The sequence below is a fragment of the Staurois parvus genome, unplaced genomic scaffold (assembly GCF_062004578.1).
Source record: "Staurois parvus isolate SC_StPar_1 unplaced genomic scaffold, SC_StPar_1.0 ptg000361l, whole genome shotgun sequence".
NCBI classification, from domain to species: Eukaryota; Metazoa; Chordata; class Amphibia; order Anura; family Ranidae; genus Staurois; species Staurois parvus.
The window spans coordinates 875,976-897,908 of NW_028318157.1; the positions used below are offsets into that span (position 1 = coordinate 875,976).

The following is a 21,933-nucleotide window of genomic DNA, read 5'->3' on the forward strand; positions in this document are numbered from 1 at the left end:
AATCCCCTGCGAGATAATATAGTGTACTAGTATGCATTGCATACTAGCACATTATGTAAAACTTACCTGAAAACGAAGCCCTCCAGCGGCACGCTGTCACTGCGGCAGAGGCTTCCGTCACCCCTCTTCCTTCCAGGTTCGTGAGCTCCGGCATTGACAGGCCGGGCCATGATGACATCACTCCCACGCAGGAGTCCCAGGCCATGGCACACAGCACGGGTATGCCATTCCTTTAGAGAGCATGTGCCGGATTAAATGGAGAGAATATCTCCTAAACGGTGCACATTTAGGAGATATTCATTTTACGTACAAGAAAGCTTTATTATAAGCTTACCTGCTGGCAAAATTAAAACAGACTTTAATTCCCAACTTCAGCCAAAACTATTTTGGTGGCTTTGGATAAAATGATGGTATTATAAGTTCTGCCTGGTTTTTATTGATTACAAGAAGTGAAGGGCAACTGCCCAACCAGGATACAGTCACAATTTAAAAAATGGCAGTTGTTCTAAACCTTCTCCACTCCAAGGCTCCGTTCACACCTATGCAGTTTGCTTTTTGTTTGTTTTGCAGTGGTTTTTGCACATGTTTTGTTCTGCTTTTTTTTTTTAAGTGGACTTTTTTTTTTTGCTGGGCAGAATAAAAATGCATAACACAGCAAAAACGCACTACCATGCATTTCAGCAGATACTCCATTGAACTCTATTGTAGCAAAAATGCTGCTTTTTGCTTCTAAAAAAAAGTCCCTGACCCTTTACAACAAGCTCAAAAAAGCATTAATGTGAACATATGCCATAGGAAACGATGTTAAATGGACTGTAGTGTATTTCTACAAAAAAGCACTAAAAAAACGCATTGGTGTGAATGGAACCAAAAAAGTAGGTTTCTTCTGTATCCCTGTTCCAGATTCCACTTACTTCCTGTTTCAGCGAGTTTGGTTTGATTTGTAATTTCTAGCTGAATATCTAGTGATAGCTGAATATAAGCTGCGAACTACACATTGGTGTTTGCACTACTAAACTGAACCATAAGGATTGTCATGACGCTTAGCAGGCTAGTGACTGGGCAGTTCGTGAAGCTTATTAAAAATACAGATTTGGTATATACTGTACCTTAGCAGTAGTATTGTACTGCATTTGCCACTGATTAAAGTAGAATTAAAGGCAAAAAACATTTTTTTTTTTGGATAAGAGTAGGGGAGGGTTATAGCCCCTGCCAGTTTCTGTAATCTGTGTCCCAATGGGGAGATTTACCTTTACTTCCTGTCCCATAGCCAAAACAGGAAGTGAGAGGCAAATTAACGGAAACCTTTTGCCCCCCCCCAGAACTAGTGTCCTCATTGGAAGAGTTCCCTTTACTACGTTCCTGGAGACAGCATAAATTTGGGATTTTCTTTTACTTTCATTGACAGCCGTAGACAGGTCAATTAAGGTGAATCTCCTTCACAGGGACAGAGGTAGATGTGTTCTCTTTATATTGTTTTTGAGATATTCCTTTCCAGTTTTAAAAAGAAATGATCTGTGGTTATTGTTGACAGCACTTAGAGGCAGTGCAAGCATTCCATACTTTGACTGACATGTTATTCTGCAGGGAGAGGTCTGGTATTAATCTCACACACGACAAGCATGCTTGGCATTTATCACTGGCTCAGCTTTACTGCCCTGACACAAAGGCATGCACTGACTGCTTGTTAACAAGCAGTCTATCCATCTCAGATTTCTGACACCATCACAGACACAACATCCATGAAGTGGATTTGACCCTTGGCATAACTGCAAATGCCTTCCATAATGTTTATCTGCACACTCAATAACTGCAATGTATAATAGACTGCTGGCATGTAAATGGGTAAAGAGTTTTACATTTCACAAAACAGCTGGTCTATCCCAGACACTTTTGTGGAACCTGATTTACTCCTACAGTATTTTTGAAGGATTTGCTGTGTGATACAAACAGTCATGTTTGGTGGACATTTGCCCATCTGTAATTTACAGCAGTCTGATGCTTCACTAGATTTGTACAAACATGGCATCTGCCTTTTGAGCAATGGTTCACACTGATGCAGTGCAGAATTCACAGCGTTTTCTGTGCAAATTCTGCACTGCATCAGAATCGCACCACATTCATGCAAACCGCTGTGGGTGTGTATGTTAACACCCCGAAATTGGTCCACAAAACAGTGCGATGTGCAGAATCAGATCGCATAGGTGTGAATACCCATGCGATCCGATTCTAGTGCAGACCAAAAAAAGGGTCCTGCACTTTTTTTGGTGCGGGGAGATTGGAGCCATTCAAAAATGTATGAATCCAATCACATTGCACACAAATTACATGTGATTTGCATAGGAATGCAATGTGCTTCCTGTGTGAATCACATGTGATATGCCGCACCGCATTTATGTGAACCCAGCCTTAATGTAATAGGGAAGAAGTGTTTTGCACCTTAACTTATTTGTATACACAACATAATTATTTTTTTCAGGAACACATGACTTTATTACAGCCAGCATGCCAATTTTTGTCAGCAAACTACACTAAAGCAAGTTAGGTGACAGTCCTTTAAACATCTTCACTGCTATAGTGCAACAGCCAAGCAGTTTCACATCCAGTAGTAGCATTTGGGTAAAGCAAGGATCTCCAGGCAGTACACAACCCAACCCGATAGCTGTTCATACTTTAAAACTTTCCCATCACAGGCCCACATATACATCATGTAAAAGAGGACCTAAAACATAACTCCAACCTTTCAGTTCTTGGCACTAGGACAAGAAGAAAAAAAAAAAAAGACAGCAATCCCTTCCAACAGAAGCTTAGCAGTAGAAACATTATCCTACAATAGTAAAAGAGTTAGGCCCACAGGGCTTTCATTGATTATTAGGCAGAACCCTCCAACTGTGTAGGCAGCAGGACAGGGTATGAATATTGCATTAGGCTACATTTACACTGGAATAAATTGTAGACACAGCAATCCTGCTTTGGATGTGAGTGGCCACTGTCCCCATTCATTAAGACATTCACCACAGGTAATAAGTGGCTGTGCAGAGAGCCGCTGCCAGCAACCAGAGATAATGAATAATGGTCACATCTAGCCACAGCAGGAATCAGAAGATTACTGCCGCTACAATGTGAGTTCACCTAATTTGCAGTGTTAGATTTGGAGCTGGGATTTGAGGGAACTTTTCATAAGAGTGCTTATAAACCTGATTTAATATAGATATGCAAGGCCTGTCATATTCCTACAATACCAGTCAACATGGACCAGGTAATGTATTCTCCACCAACACCTTTTATGACCACCCCTTCATCTCTAGTGAAAAAGTATGGCAACCACCTACAATGAAGACAGCATGCTTGTTCCTTCTAATACTCAAAAGTACTGAAGCTAAAAACTCTTGCAATCTGTGTCAAGATCTAAGCATAAGACGCTTGGCTTCCCAACATTTGTTTGAAGGCTTATTCTCAAGGAGGTCATTCCAACCATTCACTACTTAACTGGCACACCCAGCATACATTCATGCTTTGTTTTCTAAAGCCTTGTACACATGGCCGTAAATTGACCGATTTATCAGGAACTGGCCAACTTCTGCCGATATGCACAGCTGTCTGTCCTACAGAAGTCAGTCTCGTGACCGGCTCCTGTCAAACAGGGATGCTGGAAAACGTGCATAAGGCCAGCAGCATGCAGTCCCTGTCAGGCCACAAAGGGGAGATGACTGCATCATAACTTGGGTTAGTACAGTGATCTCCATTTTCTTCATTCATCCTGCTGGCTTGAAGGAAAAAAAAAAAAAAAGTCTAGTGTGGACCTAACTTTAGACTGCTACTCAATACTGACAGCTGCTTTGAAACTAGCACCATGAAATGTTATTCCAACAACAGCTCATTATCAAAGGTTTCTGTAAAGGCAGTTCTAAATCGCAGTCTTCATATTTATATCCCAACAAAGTCCTTTCATGCTACAGACAGGTATTTCCTTTATCACTAGATGCACATTTTGCTTACAACCATTTGTAGCACCTACAGGGCAAATTGTTTCCCCCTATAACCTCTGAACTGTTCATCCAAGTTCCCAGCTGCCCATAATATGATAGAGATATATATTTGAAGCCAGCCATGTAATCTTTGTAACCAGGTAGGTTAGCACCATGTAGTAGAGGTATTTAATGCCTTGTCCAACACCACCCTTTTAGGTACACCTGTGAAGGAAGAACACCCGTTTACATGCTTTACAGTTCAGCTATTCACAGCCATAAAAAGAACACAGAACAGGTAGATCCATATTTTTTATTTCCTCCAACCTAGGTTATTTAAAAACATGAATGACAGAAATAAAAAATAAAGGAACGTTGAATTGAGTCCCATCAAGTAAGCCCACCTACTGTCAGATGTGCACTACAAATGCAGGCCCCACTGGTAGTAAGTGGGTATAAGGGAATGATTTATGTTAATGTGGAAAGCTGGTGAAATGGAATAAACTTTTTTCCCCAAATATCAACCAGTAAGATTACCAGTTACATTTTATAAATAAAAAGGTGTGTTTGACAAAAAAAAATAGAAAGTCCAGAACATTCAGGGTATGTTACATAATACAGCATGCCAGGTCACAGACATCTGAACAGGGATAAACTTAGATGTATTTCTTGAGCTCATCGTACAAGACCAAGACAAAAGCACCACCCATTCCTCTGAGCACGTTGGACCAGGCACCCTTGAAGAAAGCCCTGCTACCTTCATCTCTTGCAATCTTCCTCCAGCAGTCCATTGTGCCACTGTACATGATCTCAGCTGCAAGAGAAACGTTTGTTTAATCCATGATTGTAACACTGCAAGGTACAAGACTAGCTATATGTTATCTGAGCTTCTAAACCATGTAGGGTCCTTGTATCAATAATGTATTAGGCCAAACTTGCATTGTTATTACACTGCAGGTCTACAATTTCACAGGACATCCCTTTAGGTATACACAGCTTTCATTTTAGAAGGGAAGAGTCACCGCTTACCTCCTTTTCTTCCAGACTGCATCATCATACGACGACGCACTGTGTCGAATGGGTAAGAGGCAAAGCCGGCCACTGCTGTTACTGTCTGAGCGATCATCCAGCTGACGAATATGTGTGTGTTCTTGGGATCTGGAAGCATGCCTGTAGAAAAATACACCATTATGTTACAAGCTCAGAACTCTATACACACACTCGGCAAAACCAGCTGTTTCCAAGTTCACCCACCTTTAGCTGTGTCATAGATTCCAAAATAAGCAGCTCTGTAAATAATGATTCCCTGGACAGACACATTGAAACCTTGGTAGAGGCCTCTAAGCCCATCGGATCTGAAAATCTTAACAAGGCAATCACCAAGACCATTGAATTCTCTGTCAGCGCCAGCTTTGCCAACATCAGCGGCTAGACGGGTTCGAGCAAAGTCAAGTGGGTAGACGAAGCACAAGGAGGTGGCTCCAGCAGCTCCTCCGGATGCCAAGTTTCCAGCAAAGTAACGCCAAAACTGGGTCCTCTTGTCAACACCATCAAGGAAGATCTTCTTGTACTTGTCTTTGAAGGCAAAGTTGAGGGCCTGGGTTGGGAAATACCTGATCACATTGGCAAGGTTACCACGCCAGAAGGACAAGAAACCTTGTTCTTTGGGGATACGGACAACACAGTCCATGATTCCTTTGTATTGCTTGTCAGCTGTGATTTGTTTGCTTGCATGTTGGACCTGGAAGAGACAAGAACAAACATCAAGAACATACTCCAACTATAGGAAAAGCTCACATCCTAGAAATAGCCAATAACGTCAAAAGGGCAAATAATAAATGACACCCCCAATGCACACCATTGTGTGTTGTGCTGCCAAAAGCATTGCATACATAATGCATTAGGCGGCCCATACAAAGGAATAGGCTGTGGTAAAGCAATGTGTGTTAACGTGCTTTCATTCAATGCACTGGAGCAGACCAGGCTGTGGAAAGTCATGTTACAAATTTCCCAGTGTCCCAGAAGTCTGCAATCCAGTGAAATATGTGGCCTCCTTGGTGCTCCCCAGTTGCTAACCAGTCTCCTCCACCAGGCCTGAGCATGCATGCTCAATACAATCTCGCCAATGTAATCTGCACAGGGCAGTACACATTAGTTTTGACAAGCAGCTGTACAGCACTAGAATCTCTCTGAACCGATGAACAGCAAGAGCAAGATTTAAAGTGATAAAAAAAAAACGAAGTCATACTTACCTGCTCTGTGCAGTGGTATTGCACAGAGCAGCCGCTATTCTCTTCTTGGGTCCCCTACCTGCGCTCCTGGCCCCTCCCTCCTGTCAGATCCCCCACCTACAGCAAGCAACTTGCTATGGAAGCACCCGAGCAAGCCATGGCTCTGCATGTCCATTCACAGAGCCGCAGCTTGGCCCTGCCCCCTCTTGATTGGCTCCCACTGCTGCCTCAGCCAATCAGGAGTCCCTGGAGAATCGAGGCTCTCATGGACATTGCTGGATCAAGATAGGGTACAGGTGTTAGGCAGACGTTACTACACAAGTTTTTTTGGTGTGAATGGGGCTGTACTGTGTACAAAGTTGTGGCATTTTCAGAAGATAAAACCGGCAGTATGGGGAAAGGGGGAGATCACTTCTTCACTTCCTGCCATACCTCATAAAGCAACCCACCACTTTTCAGAGGAGCACCTGTAAACTTACGCTAGATATGCAAGTATTAAAATTTGGCAAGAATTGGCCCAATCTGATTATCCGGTCCGTTGAACAGAAGCTGGACATTAAATTGGCTTCTATTGAACGGTCCTGCTAGAAGACCAGCATCTGATCAGCTGCTGCAGCACTGATCTGTATGCTCCGATTGGGGGAGGCGGAACATTCCTGCACACTTGGGGGGGGGGGGGGGGGGGGGAATCCCTGCATCCACTTCACGTGCATGGATGGGGAAATCTGTTTTTCATTCAACCTGCTGGTTGAACAAAACCTTCTGCATGTACACCCAGCTTCAGCCCAAGTCTAGGTTCATACTCACGTGGGACACCGCATGTAATTCACACAAGAATCGCACTGCATTTCTGTGCCAACCACATGTGATGCCTTCAGCCATACACTTTCGATGGCTCAAATCGCATCCACACCAAAAAGGTGCAGGACTGATTTTTCCAGCAGCTGATTCACGATTTCAGGCAATCGCATTGCATTTTGCAATCTGTTTCCAGGTGTCATTGATTTAACATTGGCAGCCGCGCCAGATCGCACTGATGCCATGGGGCCTCCATTAGAATGCGCATTTTCATGAAAAGTCCTGCATACTGCATCTGATGCGCTCTCATGAAAGTGTGATCTGAGGGAGGACAATGGGGGTGCGCCTAAAAGGTGAATGCTACAGTGCACATGTGAGCCCAGGCTAAGGACGGCCGTACATTAGACAACTGCCTTCACCTATGTAGTGCCCAGGCCTGCCTGCTAACATACAACATGACTCCATATTACATGAAGTTCTAAAGACAAATTGTATAATGTATGGCCAGGCTTGGGCCTATCACACCACACAGCCTGTATTGCAGGGACTGCCATTGTTCACTCCCGAATACAGGACGATGGAGGCCGCCGTCTATGAAGGAGTCTCCTGCCTGCCATCAGCTGCAGTATTGCACCACCCCGGCCTCAGCACACTCCTTCCCCCGGGGCCTCGATAAGAAAGACGGCAGTAATGACACATTGGGGGCGGGGGAAGGGCACGAGTTTCCGGGTCAGAGCCCCTCCCAGCGCCCCATTCATTGTGCCGGCAGGTGACACGTGGTGCGGGGAGGGGCGGAGCGGCGGGGAGAATCCCGGGAAATCATTACACAATCGCCGGCCGGCCATCGGAAAGGACAGGGATCGGCCCCCGGGATCTCCGCACAGGTAGCCCCGATCACAGGCCGGCCATGGCGGCCTCCCCATAGAGGAAGGCCGTTGCAGTGCCCTTTTGTCCTAGACGCCGGTGCAGGGCGGCATAATCAATAAAAAATGGCGGACACGTCCCCGATCACACGTATGACCCCATACAATCCTCCATAGCGGCCTGACATCCCGATCACCGGGTACAAGGCCGTCTCCTTGCTGCGACCTTGGCCGGGACGTGGCGGAGTCGGCCGATCCGGAGATTAAATAAAATCAGTGATCGGATGGGCACGTGATCCGCCCTCCCACTAATCCAGGGCAGTGATAGGTGAGCAGGACAAGGACACTGCGGATTACCGGGGCCTGCACCGGATTACAATCAATGGCCGCCCTTCCGCCCCGCATCCCCTCCTCCCGGGATTACCGGCACCCTGACCCCGGGGTGAACAGCAACGTTCCCTCCCATCCCCGCGATGCCCCGTCCCCCCCCGGCATTCCTTACTTGCAGCAAAAGCTTGACTCGTTCAATTGGTGCTACAGCGGTTTTGGAGATAGCAGCGGCCACACCACCGGCCAAGAAGTCCTTGGCGAAGGAGACTGCTGCGTCGGTCATGATGGCGGTTGGTGTTCGGTAGAGTGGCTCTTGCTGCAGCACTGAGCGTCCGAGGGCTGGGAAGTCTGCCGATGAAATGGCCGGCTTTATAGGGCGCGGGTGGTGGGGAGGGCGGGGCGAGCCCTGCGATTGGCCGGGTCAGGGGGATGGAATGTAGGACTTGGAACAGAGCGTCTCATTTGTGCGGCGCGCGCATCACCGGGAGGTAAGAAGGGGGAGGGGAGAAGGTGAGGAAGGTTAGCGGTGACGTGGGGGAAGGAGGGAGTTGCTAGGAGACGGAAGTACAGAGATTCTCCAACCGGCGCCCTCCATCCGGTGACTGTGAGGGTCAGTGAGAGCCGGGAGTTCCCTTTAATATAGATTCCCCCCCGTCGTCCAGCACCGACTATTACTGCAGAGCTGTGTGAGGAGGGCGGTGATATCATAGACCGGAGTATCTTCTCTGTACTAGGAGGTCCCGCCCTGACATTGAGGCCTCATTCACACACGAGGCCTAGAGTCTGCACACAATGCAGGATGGAGCTGGCAGGAGGCCCTGTGTGATACCCATGCAAAGTCCTCACCGGTCAGAGGGGTACAACTCTTGGATTGCTGCATATTTGGGGCGGTTTTCAAAAACACAACTTCCATTTAACTCCTTGGCACCGACAGTATGCAAATATGCGCACCACCGAGAGGAAGCAGGCAGATTTATGTACCCAATGTAAGCAAACGTGCCAAGAGCGCACTCTCGGCCCCCCACGGAAAGGTCACCTGACCCCCAATCCCTGCATCCCAAAGTTGCAAACCCTATAAAGTGTCAGGAGGCACCAAGCAGTTAACCAATTCAGTACCGGGCACTTCCACCCCCTTCCTGCCCAGACCCATATTCAGCTTTCAGCGCTGTCACGCTTGACAATTGCACGGCCATGCAACACGTAACAGAAAAATTTCACAAAAGTAATTTTTCTTCACAGATGGACACTGATAGGAGGCACTGACAGGCAGCACTGATTATCAGTGTAAAAGTGGCTGTGAGAATTACCGGTTCCGGCTCTCCTTTCCTCACATTGTCACAGCACGTAAGGAAAAGACAGACGTTTGTGTTTACAGCTGATCACATGGTAAAGGGCCACTGAGATTAGCCCTTCACCTCGCTTTGTGATCTGTGACTGAAGGACACAGCAATCACAGAGTGTGCTCCGGGACTGGACAGGGTGCGGTGATTTGGGAGGACATCAACAGCCGCCCTGCTAGAACTAGCTAACCATGCTGTAGCTGTCGTTTGGCTATAGCATGGCCGGCAACAGGTAAAATGCATCAAGAACGCACTGTGTTTTGCATTTTTAGTGCATCTTTGAGCTATGGCTATTTTTCCACAGATCCAGGCAACCAGAAAACACATCTACATTCACAGATACAGAAAATCGCATAGGTGTGAACCAGGCCTAAGATCTGCAAATTTTTGTGGCCCTAGGCTCATTGATTACTATAGTTCTGCATTTAGATGTGCACAGAACTATGGGTATTTAAAGGCAGTGCTTTTTTTTTCCTACCCATGTGAATGAGCTTTATCCTACATCCCACAGGACTGACCTGCTATTAGAATAGAATACTGCAGGTCCAGCCCCCGTCCTGCTATGGCAAACCTAGCTGTCTGCCATCAAAGTGAGTGGGCCAAGCTGTCCGCCATCAAAGCAAGTGGGCCAAGCTGTCCGCCATCAAAGCGAGTGGGCCAAGCTGTCCGCCATCAAAGCAAATGGGTCACTGCTAAGCAAACAAACGGGAGACCTTTTATTGTGGTCCTTGCAGGGACGACCAATGTGGTCAGGACATTTTTTTTCCTCCTGCTGAGTGGCAAAGTAAGGGCCAGTATATACATACCACCGCTATTCCAAAGTAGTTCGGAAGCTGTGTAAAATCTACCTAAAACCAGAATGATGATTTGCAAATCTCGAAAACCCATATTTTATTCACAGTAGAAAATAGAAAACACATTAAAGTGGAATTTTAGTCAGAAAATGCAGTCCTGCTAGATCAGTTCAGACTGGTGCCTTTTGCAGGTATATATAGTTATGTAAAACATTAACAATAAGTTCCTATAATATTTAAAATCCTCGCACCCTGCTCTGCCCATGCTCAGTTGCTTTCTATTTTTCAGTACTGTGCCTAAAGTGTAGACACCAATCCGCTGCCAGCCTAAAGATTTACTGCTGCTTAGGGGATCTCGGCTTCAGCAAAATGGCAGCCTCCAGCAAGAATGCTGGAGGCAATTTACAGCGCACACTGATTTTTGGTAGAATAATTAGGAATGTATGTTCCTTGCTAAAGAACATTATTTTTATCAAGTTATCAGGAAACTTTCACTTTAAATGTTTAAACTGGGAACCTTTTAAGAAAAAAATTAAAGTAATTTTGAAAGTGATGACAGCAGCACGCCTTAAAAAAAAAAACACATGGAACAGGACAACAAAAAGTTGGCAAAGAAAATGGTACTAACAAGGAAGAGATGGAAGAACATTTTACAACTAATTAGGTAATAGGCAACAGGTCCATAACATGATTGGATATAAAAAGAACATCTTGAAGAGTCATCGTGTCTCAGAAGATTGGCAATGGTTCACCATTCTGTGGAAAGCTGCGTCTAAAAAAAATGTTGAACAATTTCAGAATAAGGTTGCTTAAAGTAACATTGTACAAACTATAAATATATCATCTACAGTACATAATAGCAAAAGATTTCTGAGAATCTGGAGAAATCTCTGTATAAGGCCGAAATACAGTATTGGATGCCTGTGATCTTGAACCATCAAGACGACACTGCATCAAAAAACAGGCATGATTCTGCGATGGACATCACTGCATGGTCTCAGGAATACTTCCAGAATCAATATCCATGAACACAGTTCGCCATGCCAGCCAGAAATGCAAACTAAAGCTCTATCATGTAAAGAAGAAGCCATATCTGAACATGATCTAGAAACACCACTGTCTTCTCTGGGCCAAAGCTTATTTAAAATGGTCTGTTGCAAAGTGGAAAGCTGTTCTGTGGTCAGATGAATCGAAATTTGACTTTTTTTGGCAGCCATAAGCACCACTTCCTCTGAACTAAAGAGGACAGTGACCTTCCGGCTTGTTATCAGCACTCGGTTCAAATCCTGCATCTCTGATGGTATGAGGATGCATTAATGTGTATGGAAAGGGCAGCTTGCACATCTGAAAAGGCACCATCAATGCTGAAAAATATATCCAGGTTTTAGAGCAGCATATGCTCCCATCCAGACATTCAAGGAAGACCTTGCATATTTCAGCAGAACAATGCTAAACCACATACTGCATCTATGACAACAGTATGGCTTCGTAATAGAAGAGTCCGGGTGCCTAACTGGCCTTACGCGCAGTTCAGACCTTTCACCAATTAAAAATATTTGGCACATCTTGAAATAAAAATACAACAAAGAAGACCCAGAACAGTTGAGCATGTTTTTGATTTTCTATTGTGAATAAAATTTGGGTTTATGAGATTTGCAAACCATTGCATTCTATTTTCATGTAGATTTTGCACAGCGTCCCAACTCTTTTGGAATTGGGGTTGTACTTATTACAGTACTGGATGTGCTGTGTATGTGCTGTATACACCATCTATCAAATTGCCCATTGATACAAAGTAAATACATGTTTTTACTTTACCAGCAAGTCAAAGTATCACTAAGCCTAATTAAAAAATATAGATATATGATGTTCTTTACATTCTTCTGATCACATCTGTGTCTGGTAATAACACAAGCTGCTTGCTATGGGAGCACCCAAGTAGGCTTGCTCCCACAGGGGGGAGGAGCCAGGAGTGCTAGCAGGGGACCCAAGAACAGGAGGATCAGGCCTGCTCTGTGCAAAACCACTCCACAGAGCAAGTATGACATGTTTTTTTTTAATCTGAACCTTTAGTATCACTTTAATGTTGATAAACATTATTTGTGGAATCGCATACCAGTTTATTCTGTGATGCACAAAGAATCAAACAAAAAAAAAAAATCAGAGTAGTCAGTAAACTCCCTAAAGTGAGCAGCAAGCATACACTAGTGAGACCACAACACCCTTGTACAATATCAAAACATAAAATAGTGCAGCGCTACCCGAGATATATCATACAATCATGGCCTAAAATATTGGTACCCCTGCATTTCTGTCAGATAATGCACTTCACCTACAAAATTGTTGCAATTACAAATGTTTCGGCATTCTCAGGTTTATTTCTTTTGTTTGTATTGGTATAACACAAAAAAAGTGGAGAAACAAAAAGCCAAATCTGACACATTCTACGCAGAACCTCAAAAATGGACTGGACAAAATTATTGGCACCCTCAATATAATATTTGGTAGCACACCCCTTGGAAAAAAACTGAAATCAATCGTTTCCTGTAACCATCAAGGAGTTTCGTACACCTCTCTACTGAACTTTTGGAGCACTCTTCCTTCGCCAACTGCTCCAGGTCTCTCAGATTGGAAGGATTCCTAACTGCTGTTTTGAGATCTCTCCACAAGTGCTCTATGGGATTGAGATCTGGACTCATTGCTGGCCAGTTCAGTACTCTCCAGCTCTTTGTCTGAAACCATTTCTGGATGCTTCTTGACGTGTACTTTGGGTCATTGTCCTGCTGTAAGACCCATGACCTCTGACGGGGACCCAACTTTCTGACACTGGGCCCTACACTGCATCCCAGAATTCTTTGGTAGTCTTCAGATTTCACAATGCCATGCACACAGTCAAGACATCCAGTGCCTGAAGCAGCAAAGCCACCTCAAAACATCAGTGAACCTCCACAATGTTTGACTAGGGATTGTATTCTTTTCTTTAAAGGTTTCATTGCTTTCTCTGAAAACAATAGAATGATGGGCTTTACAAAAAGCTGTAATTTTGGTTCGTGTGTCCACAGCATATTCTCCCAAAAGGATTTTGGCTTCCTCAGGGAAGTGTTGGCAAACTCCAAGCTGGCATTTTTATGTTTTTGTGTCAGCAGGGTCCTCCTGGGCCTCCTACCATAGTGTCCCTTTTCATTCAGATGGCGACGTACAGTGTGAACTGACGCAGTTTTATCCTGTGCCTGAAGGTCTGCTTGAATTCGTCTGGCAGTTGATTGAGGTTCTTTATCCACCATTCGAACAATCCGCCATTGCAATCTTTGATCAATTTTTCTCTTTCGTCTTTAGCTACAGTGCCATGGGCTGTAAACTTCTTGACAATGTTGCGCACAGTGGACACAGGAACATTAAGATCTCTGGAGATGGACTTGTAACCTTTAGATTGTCCATGCTTTTCCACAATTTTTGTTCTCAAATCCTCAGACAATTATTTGCTGCTCTTTCTCTACTACATGCTCCATTTGGCACACAGAGACACACAACAGAAAGGTTTAGTCAATTTTTCACTATTTTAACTGGTTGCAGGTGTGATTTCAATATTGTCAGCACCTGTTAATTGATGCAGGTAAGTTCGATTACAAATTACAGAAGCATCACAAACGTGGAATGAAATTATTTCTTACAATTTTGAGAAAGTGCCAATAAATTTGTCCAGTCCGGTTTTGTGTGGAATGTGTCAGATTTGGCTTTTTGTTTCTCCATTTCTTTGTGTCATACCAATACAAACAAAAGAAATAAACATGAGAATGCCTAAACATTTGTAATTGCAACAATTTTTTTGGTGAAGTGCATTATCTGACAGAAATGCAGGGGTGCCAATATTTTTGGCCATGACTCTATACATGAATTTACATCCAATGTTGTGATACTGAATTTTTGCATAGAATAAAACTTGCATAAAAAGTGCACAAATCAGCACAGACCCCCAGAAATTATAGGGGAAACACGTAAATATCCTCACACACCATGCAATAACCAAAGGTGAATGATAAGTACAAAACAAAAAAATCTGTGGTGCAATGTGCCAGAATCTTGTGATAATATAGGTAATGACCCTCCTCCTTAAATATTAACATACACTTCACCCAGTGTTATGTTGGTCCGCTCACCTCTGTATTGGACACACAATTCAGATCTATCTTCAGTAATTACTTCCAGCACACATCTTCCACAATTTACAGTCATGGGAATGGCATAAAATAGGAAGGAAGACTAATAGTGCTCTGTGTATGCGATTTATTACAATAAAAAGGGTTAAAAACACACTCACATAAAAGATATATAAAATTGCATATAACTCTCCATATTGGATGTAATTTGTTGTATTTGATGTATCTCGGGTAGCGCTGCAGTATTATACGTTTTGATCTTATGTGATACTACAATGGCTAGTAAATCATGGTGTTACCTTTTTTATCCCTTGTATCATTTGTCTGTCTTTTGCAGCTTTCATATAAGACACCCCAAGTGTACTGTCCAAGTGTATTGCTGACATTAAATGAAAATAACACTTGCTATCAGTGAGGATCACCCTTTATGAACAGGTAATAATTCATCCCCTCCAGGTTCAGGATTGCCACTATTTTTTATTGAGATTTTTTTTAGCATGCATTAGGATTGATTTACTAAAACTGAAGAGTGCAAAATATGGTGCAGTTTGCAAGGTAGCCAATCAGCTTCTAACTTTAGATTGTTCAATTAACCACTTGATGACCACCCACTGTACTGTAATACTGTTGCTAAAGTGCAGGCCGGCTGCACAGAATTACATATATACAGTCATGGCCGAAATTGTTGGCACCCTTGATATTTTTCCTGAAAATCAAGTATTTCACACAAAAAAGGTATTGCATTAACACATGTTTTGCTATACACATGTTTATTCCCTTTGTATGTATTGGAACAAATATAAAACAGAGGCAGAAAAGCAAATATGACATAATGTCACACAAAACCCCAAAAATGGGCTGGACAAAAGTATTGGCACCCTTAACTTAATATTTGGTTGCACACCCTTTGGAAAACATAACTGAAATCAGTCGCTTCCTATAACCATCAATAAGCTTCTGACACCTCTCACCCGGAATTTTGGACCACTCTTCCTTTGCAAACAGCTCCAGGTCTCTCTTATTGGAAGGACACCTTTTCCCAACAGCAATTTTAAGATCTCTCCACAGGTGTTCAATGGGATTTAGATCTGGGCTCATTGCTGGCCACTTCAGAACTCTCCAGCGCTTCTTTGCCATCCATTTCTGAGTGCTTTTTGACGTATGTTTGGGGTCATTGTCCTGCTGGAAGACCCAGGATCTTGGACGCAAACCCAGCTTTCTGACACTGGGCCCTACAGTGCGACCCAAAATCCTTTGGTAATCCTCAGATTTCATGATGCCTTGCACACAGTCAAGGCACCCAGTGCCAGAGGCAGCAAAACAACCCCAAAACATCATTGAACCTCCACCATATTTTACCGTAGGTACTGTGTTTTGTTCTTTGTAGGCCTCATTCCGTTTTCGGTAAACAGTAGAATGATGTGCTTTACCGAAAAGCTCTATCTTGGTCTCATCTGTCCACAAGACGTTTTCCCAGAAGGCTTTTGGCTTACTCAAGTACATTTTGGCAAACTGTAGTCTTGCTTTTTTATGTCTCTGTGTCAGCAGTGGGGTCCTCCTGGGTCTCCTGCCATAGCGTTTCATTTCATTTAAATGTCGACGGATAGTTCGCGCTGACACTGATGCTCCCTGAGCCTGCAGGACAGCTTGAATGTCTTTGGAACATGTTTGGGGCTGCTTATCCACCATCCGGACTATTCTGCGTTGCAATCTTTCATCAATTTTCCTCATCCGTCCACGACCAGGGAGATTAGCTACAGTGCCATGGGTTGCAAACTTCTTGATAATGTTGCGCACTGTGGACAAAGGCAAATCTAGTTCTCTGGAGATGGACTTGTAACCTTGAGATTGTTGATATTTTGCCACAATTTTGGTTCTCAGGTCCTCAGACAGTTCTCGTCTCCTCTTTCTGTTGTCCATGCTTAGTGTGGCACAGACAGACACACAATGCAAAGGTTAAGTGAACGTCTCTCCTTTTTATCTGCTTTCAGGTGTGATTTCTATATTGCCCACACCTGTTACTTGCCCCAGGTGAGTTTACAGGAGCATCACATGCTTGTAACATTCTTATTTATCCGCAGTTGTGAAAGGGTGCCAATACTTTTGTCCAGCCCATTTTTGGAGGTTTGTGTGACATTATGTCGAATTTGCTTTCTTTCCTCCCTTTTTTTGTTTTGTCCCAATACACACAAAGGGAATAAACATGTGTATAGCAAAACATGTGTTAATGCAATACGTTTCGTGAGAAATACATGATTTCCTGGAGAAATATCAAGGGTGCCAACAATTTCGGCCATGACTGTATATACGTGATTCTGCTTTTTCTGGTAAGGGGCGTGCACTCGCCTACCCGTGATGTCACTGGTTTCTATATATGCCGATTGTCGGAGCAAGTGACAGGAGAGAGATCTGTGTTAGTAAGCACAGATCTCTCTACTGACAGTGGGGATGTGCCGATTCATAACACGAATGTGCAAAATCCAATAAATAGAATAGATCATCATAATTAATAATAATTGGATGAAATTCCTAAAACTAAAAACTAAAATAATATAAAATATTCATTTCAAATATACTTACCATCATATACACATATTAACGCACCTTTATAGTTTTAAATACGGGCATCTAGCAATATATCCCTTTGTGAGATTCTTTTACCCATGGCAAAATGGCGTTGCGCATGCGCACAGATTTTTATCACCTTTCGGACTCCAGCAAAATGGCGTTGACTCAGTGCGCATGCACCATCTTCCATATAAATAGCCGGCTCTACGATCATGGCGTCACTTAGCCTACGCCTCTGAAGATTTGCGTGCGCACAAAACGCGTCAGTAGAGCCTAGGACGTTGTGACGTCACGCTGCCGGTGCCACGTAAAGGCCCGGCAGCCATATTAGATCCTCGATGGTCAGTCGTTTTCCCATATCTGATGCTACTGTCACTGTTGTTTTATGGAATCGTTTTTAACTGAATAAATTTTTGACAAAATTACTACACTATGGGCACTCTCCTTGGTCTCCCTTGAGGAGTTTTATTATCCATAAAGCCCTGCTGTGATCCAGTTTCCTGTCCACCAGACCCAGAGAGGGAAGCACCTGTAAACAGGCATCTTTACCCACCTATCCCTTAAAGGGACCTCTGGCCAGCTGGATCTACCTACATCCATTGAGGGCTCACACCCATACCACCTTGAAGGAGAACCTACCCTGAGTTCCAGTCCGGTCCTTTATCGTTGAAGTGGATCTATGTTGATTTACACACTGCGTAATTTAATTACGCTTCTGGTGAGTGCCCAATTTTTACCTTACCATTTGGAGCACCACCACTGGATTGAAAGCTGTAGATCATGATATATTCATCTAGAGACTATCATTATTTTATGTTCATGTTATTTGGGACATTTATTATTATTTACTACAATTCATTGATTAGCGCTGCACATATTTTTATATGTTTCTCACAAGGCTTTGTTTGGTTTCCTTGAGTGTTCAGCTGCTTACCCACAAGAGCGCTCATTTTTATTGCTATTCTATTCTCTTTATTTTATTGTTTGTTGCCAATCTATTCAAATAGGTCATAAAACGAGAATAAAAACATTTTTTTTTCTTGGTAATTTTTCTTGCAGGATCCAACGCTAACATCATGCCATCCTGCTTCGTACGGGGATGCCAGTCTGGCAGTAAGAAAAAAGAGCAGGAACATACGCTGCATTCTTTTCCTCGAGACCAAGAAATGATCAGTCGTTGGCTGTTTCGTATAGGTCATGAAGGAGATTCGGTGTATAGTCTTTCTGGAGTGATTTTGGCTAACAAAACTGGAGCTTATAGAATATGTTCTAAACATTTCACTCAGGACTCATATGAATTGAGAGGGTCTAGCTATTTTTTGAAAAAGGATGCCCTTCCCTCCTTGTTTTTGGATGCAGAAAGTGAATCTGAGCATACTTATGCAAAGAAAAGAAGACTAGAGGAGGATAGTCCTGAAATTGCCTCTTCTTCCCAAACAACAACACTTTCTGAAACTGTAGTGACCAATGCTGTTTCAGTATCCTCTGAACAGATGCAAGAACCTTGTACAGGGCCTGATCTATTTCTGCCTTTAAGCTATGAGTATGTAAATTGCATTGAACTAATTGGGGTGCAAGCAGTGGAAGAAATCAAAACCTGGTCCACACCTGATGTGGATAGTTCAACCTCATTTGCCCGCAAAAATGAAAAAGTAGAAAAAACACATAAAGCAAAATTAACTCGCAGCATACATACTTCCACTGAATATTTCCCGGGACAAACTCACAAACACACACAGTTTGATAAACGAATGGGCATGAAAGATAAAAATCTTCAAGTCTTCAGGAGACCCCCACATCGGTCCATTGGCATTCAATGCAATCTTGTAAGCTTACCTAAGTTATCGGAAGACCCATCTTTTCAACAGCCTAAAAACATAGATATGAATGAAACTCAGACAAGTTCTACGGGACAGTTTTTTGTAACTCCAATGAAAAAAATAGATTTTTCAGCTCCTGGTGTTTCACAATGTGGTGGTGCCACTGACTATGAGCGGAAAGTAACTGAAAGGTCACAATCTGATGAGATGTGTAATCCAAAAAGAGTTGTATTGGATGAAAGCTACCGGCCAATAGCCAGAGAAGAGGAACAGGTCTTTCATGACATGCAGGGAAATAAAGAACTGTACATTGATCCTGATGATCTAGACAGCTCCTTCATTCTTTTAGCAAATGAATCTCTTCCCACCAATTTTGTAACTGAAAGGAAGCTGATTGTCTTTGAATCATGTTTAGACAAACTACTGAAGTGCTGCAAATGTCAAGCTGATCGATTTTGCCAGGGTAATATAACTGACATAATAAAGTACCGTGTTGGATCAGCCATGTCTATTACTGCTTATTGCTCTAACAGGCATCATTTTCAGCTGTGGCGGAGTCAGCCCATGATTGGACGCAAACCTGTTGGCAATCTGTTGATATCTGCGGGAATTGTTTGTAGCGGATCTAATTTTTTAAAATTTGAAAGTTTTTTCAGCTTGCTAAATATTTTTGGCATAAGCAAGTCAAGTCATTACAAAAATCAAGACTTGTTTGTTTTTCCTACAATTAACCACCACTGGCAGCTAAATCGGAGGGAGACCTTGGCGTCCTTAGGTCAGCAACCAGTAGCCATTGTTGGTGATTCTTGTCACTCTGCAAATTATTGTATGTACAGTTTTATGGATGTCAACTCAAAAAAAATAATTGATTTTCAGGTAGAACAAGTCAAGCCTAGCAGTAGTGCTGTTGCATTAGAGAACAAGGCTTTTAAAACTGCGCTAGATAGATTACTTAATGAAGGCATCAGTATAAAAATAGTATTCACAGATCAGCACTTGTCAATCAGGAAATTATTACAAGACCACTACAGTTTCCTCATACACCAATTTGATATATGGCATGTGGCCAAATTGATTGGGAATAAAATTGCTGTAGCAAGTCGGAAGGCTAGGTGTGCTCAATTGTCTAAATGGGTTGCAGCAACTAAAAATCACTTGCGGTGGGCAGCAAATGTATGTAGACATAATCCTGCTCTGCTTGTGGAACAGTGGTCTTCCATTGTTTATCACATCACAAACCAACACTGTTGGCAAACGGGTGATTTATACAAGGAATGTCACCATGCAGGGATCATGGAGGAGGAAGACCAAGGGACAGATTGGCTGGAAGCAGGATCAACGGCACATGGAGTTTTCAAAGACATTGTTTTGAACAAAAAGCTAATTAAAGATCTTAAGCAACTTTCCTTTTGCCACACTGGTGAGTTAGAGGTGTTCCACAACACCAAACTGAAGTACCAGTCAAAGCACAAACATTACTGTATGGGTGGAATGGTGGCACGTACTCAGCTAGCCGCACTGGATCACAATAACAATATTAAACAAGTCCAGGCAATGGTCAGTGCCAAAGATGGAACTTCACATCACCTTACAAGCAAGGGAAAAAAATCTTGGATGGTAGAGAAAATGTACGAGTCCTCTAGCCAGGATTTTTTGAAAACCATACTTTTGGATGTCTTGGCATTGGCTGCAAGAAACTGATGTTTTAAATCAACATCTTAATATGAAGAAGTTCTGAAGGACATGACCACTTAGCCATGAGGAGAGATGTTGGAATTACTAGCTTTTCACTTTTGAAGCCTAGCACTGACATGCAGCTCCACCATGCTCACTTTTGTAGGAAGTTCGTCAAGTTGCTCTTCACCACCTTCTCTTCACCAATATCTTTTTCTTGTGTTTGTGAATACTGGTTTCCTTTCTTTATATTCTACTCTTCCCTAACTTAGGAGTCATTGAAATACTTGAACCTTCTGCAGTTTCATCATTGTAACTGTTCTTACCTCTAAAACATGTTCGAACTAATGTTGGATAAGTGATTATGTTACCTGACTTATGTACTGTACATCATTGTCCTTGTGTTACAATGCTTTATATTCCAAAATACAATAGAATATACTGTAGCAATGAAACATCATGTATTCTTAATTCCTGGCAGACTTAAAAGGGGAACATTAATGAAGCTATGCAATCGTTACATTTATTTTTTAAGTGCAAGCAGTAAAACTTTGATTTGGTATTAGCCCCGTGCATCAAAAAAAAAAAAATGCAGCGCAGTACTATAAATACAAATATGATGTTAAATAAATGCAATGTGCATATGTGAATAGTGAAAACAGAAAATTGTGCTATGTGACATTAATATGTGCTATATCACAATAAATATCAACACATATACATGAGTATCCATAAAACTGCATATACCAGTGCTAAATGAATAGTGTATGCAAATATCAAATGAACCATACAAAATAGTGAACTGTCCCTTTAACACTCCAATATCTTCACATGTGCTTTTGTGGTATATCTCCTGTGCACCGTGTTCCAAATATACCATCAACAAATGCCTTAATATTATGGTCTCAAAATACAGGTGAACTGTCCCTTTAAATCCACTGTGCTCTAAGTGGGTTTGTGTGATCACATTACTGCATACACATATACTGTGTTCCTGTGTCACCCCTTAGTGTTTATCCACCTCTGACACACTATTGCCTTCAGGTTTGACTCGTATACTCAGGTCAAACTACGCTTTTCCCTTTAATCCAGGAGGGTATACTGGTACATAAACCTTCACCACCGTTAGTGCTTAAAATCTCCAAAAATGCTCCACAGACATATGAAAAAAATGCTCCATATAGTGAAGTATAGCCAAATAAAATCCACTTTATTAAAACTGGTAAAAAATACACTGACATTTAAAAGTGTCCACATGGGACACTACAGGATCACTATACAGTATAATTGTTGAATCAAAGTGCATAGATCCCTTATCCAAAATGGCGGCATGTGCACTTCCAGTTTACGGCTTGACGTCATCAGCGTACCCTACGCATTACGTCACGTG

The 21,933-nt window shown here is 42.8% G+C and overlaps 2 protein-coding genes across 4 annotated transcripts; one reads left to right on the forward strand and one right to left on the reverse strand.

Moving 5' to 3' along the window:
* Positions 1-4,267: 4,267 nt before the first annotated feature.
* On the reverse strand, positions 4,268-8,550 carry SLC25A5 (solute carrier family 25 member 5). The gene is made up of 4 exons (XM_089684911.1): positions 8,363-8,550; positions 5,223-5,709; positions 4,998-5,138; positions 4,268-4,782 (listed from the first exon to the last, which is right to left on the reverse strand). Exons 1-4 carry the CDS (start codon positions 8,471-8,473, stop codon positions 4,625-4,627), a joined length of 897 nt encoding a protein of 298 aa, XP_089541037.1. The 5' UTR covers positions 8,474-8,550; the 3' UTR covers positions 4,268-4,624.
* On the forward strand, positions 7,792-20,998 carry LOC149456475 (uncharacterized). Of its 3 annotated transcripts, XM_089684909.1 has the most exons (3): positions 7,792-7,881; positions 14,819-14,916; positions 18,109-20,998. In XM_089684909.1, the coding sequence occupies exon 3, from the start codon at positions 18,126-18,128 to the stop codon at positions 20,568-20,570; it is 2,445 nt and encodes an 814-aa protein (XP_089541035.1). In that variant the 5' UTR covers positions 7,792-7,881; positions 14,819-14,916; positions 18,109-18,125; the 3' UTR covers positions 20,571-20,998. The 3 variants fall into 3 exon arrangements, with proteins under 3 accessions (XP_089541035.1, XP_089541034.1, XP_089541036.1); XM_089684908.1 differs by lacking the exon at positions 14,819-14,916 and having other exon boundaries at positions 7,807-7,881; XM_089684910.1 differs by lacking the exons at positions 7,792-7,881; positions 14,819-14,916 and adding an exon at positions 16,924-17,767.
* The last annotated feature ends 935 nt before the right edge of the window (positions 20,999-21,933 follow it).